At 47.3% G+C, this 1,355-nt stretch overlaps 1 protein-coding gene across 1 annotated transcript; it reads left to right on the top strand.

Moving 5' to 3' along the window:
• The first annotated feature begins 385 nt into the window (after positions 1–385).
• Hsbp1 (heat shock factor binding protein 1) lies at positions 386–887 on the top strand. Its single transcript, XM_013036887.1, has one exon. The coding sequence runs from the start codon at positions 408–410 to the stop codon at positions 636–638; it is 231 nt and encodes a 76-aa protein (XP_012892341.1). The 5' UTR covers positions 386–407; the 3' UTR covers positions 639–887.
• The last annotated feature ends 468 nt before the right edge of the window (positions 888–1,355 follow it).

Genomic DNA, 1,355 nt, shown 5'->3' with positions numbered 1-1,355 from the left:
CACCAGAAAACCGGAAGTGGCGCTGTAGCTCAAGTGGTAGAGCCTTTGCCTTGAGCTGAAGAGCCGAGGGACAACGCCCAGGCCCAGAGTTCAAGCCCCACAACAGACAAAAAAAAAAAAGCATGGAGTAGAGGTGTGGTTCAAATGCTAGAGTACTAGCCTTGAGCAAAAAAGCTAAGAGACAGGGCTGGGAAGGTGGCTCAGTGGTAGAATGCTTGCTTTACATGAATGAGTCCTTGGGCTTGATTCCTCAATACCACATAGCAGAAAAAGGTGGAAGTGGCTTTATGGCTCAAATGGTAGAGTGCTAGACTTGAGCTGAAGAGCTGAGGGACAGTGCCCAAGCCCAGAGTTCAGGCCCCATGACTGACAAAAAAAGCTTCGCTGCCAAGCTGGGAACCAGGGAGATGGCTGACACCGACCCCAAGAACGTGCAGGACCTCACCTCAGTGGTGCAGACGCTCTTGCAGCAGATGCAGGATAAATTCCAGACCATGTTGGACCAGATCATCGGGAGAATCGATGACATGAGCAGTCGCATCGACGATCTGGAGAAGAACATCACCAACCTCATGACCCAGGCTGGGGTGGAAGAACTGGAAGGTGAAAACAAGATTCCAGCCACACAGAAGAGTTGAAGGTTGCTGATGTTTTCCACTGAAATCTGGAGCATCGTCTTCTACGCCAGGAAAAGCAAGTGGCTTTCACACCTACCTGCCCTGCCTGGCTGGGTTTATCTTCCAGAGCACATTGCTACAATGTCCTGTAAAGTTATAGAGTCCGCCCCCCCCCAAGTTTCCCAAACATGGTGTCTTCACATCTAGACACTTGGTCAGTTGTCACCTAATTATTAAACACTGAAACTTTGGTAGTTCCTGCATAAAGTTTCCCAAGTTTTTAGTGCATTTTGTGATGTCATTTTCTCCTGCCATTCTTTTGTAGTAATTGCTGTTTGATACAAGTTACTGTGTAATTTTTATTAGAGAAATAGTAACTCCTTTGATTGTTTGGGAAAAAAAAAAAAAGCAGGCCTGGGAAGGTGCTCAGTGGTAGAGTGCTTGCTTTGCATGCATGAAGCCCTGGGTTTGATTCCTCAGCAACACATAAGCAGAAAAAGACGGAAGTGGTGTTGTGACTCAATTGGTAGAGTGCTAGCCTTGAGCTGAAGAGCTGAGGGGCAGTGCCCAAGCCCAGAGTTTAAGTCCCATGACGAAGAGACACTGCTCCAGCCCTGAAAGGCCCTAGTATAGGTCACCAGACAGACAGACAGACGACTTACCTTGGGAACTTTTTACTCCAACGTTATCCTCAAAACACAGTCAGTATCCCTAATAGCTAGAATGGATTATAGACTA

Source organism: Dipodomys ordii, unplaced genomic scaffold (assembly GCF_000151885.1).
Source record: "Dipodomys ordii isolate 6190 unplaced genomic scaffold, Dord_2.0 Scaffold1169, whole genome shotgun sequence".
Lineage (NCBI taxonomy): Eukaryota > Metazoa > Chordata > Mammalia > Rodentia > Heteromyidae > Dipodomys > Dipodomys ordii.
Note: the sequence above shows the minus strand (reverse complement) of the source record. Positions and strands in the feature narration are given on the sequence as shown.

Bases quoted from the DNA above. Each gene is read 5' to 3' on its own strand.
- Hsbp1 (XM_013036887.1), top strand. From the start codon at position 408: ATGGCTGACACCGACCCCAAGAACGTGCAGGACCTCACCTCAGTGGTG.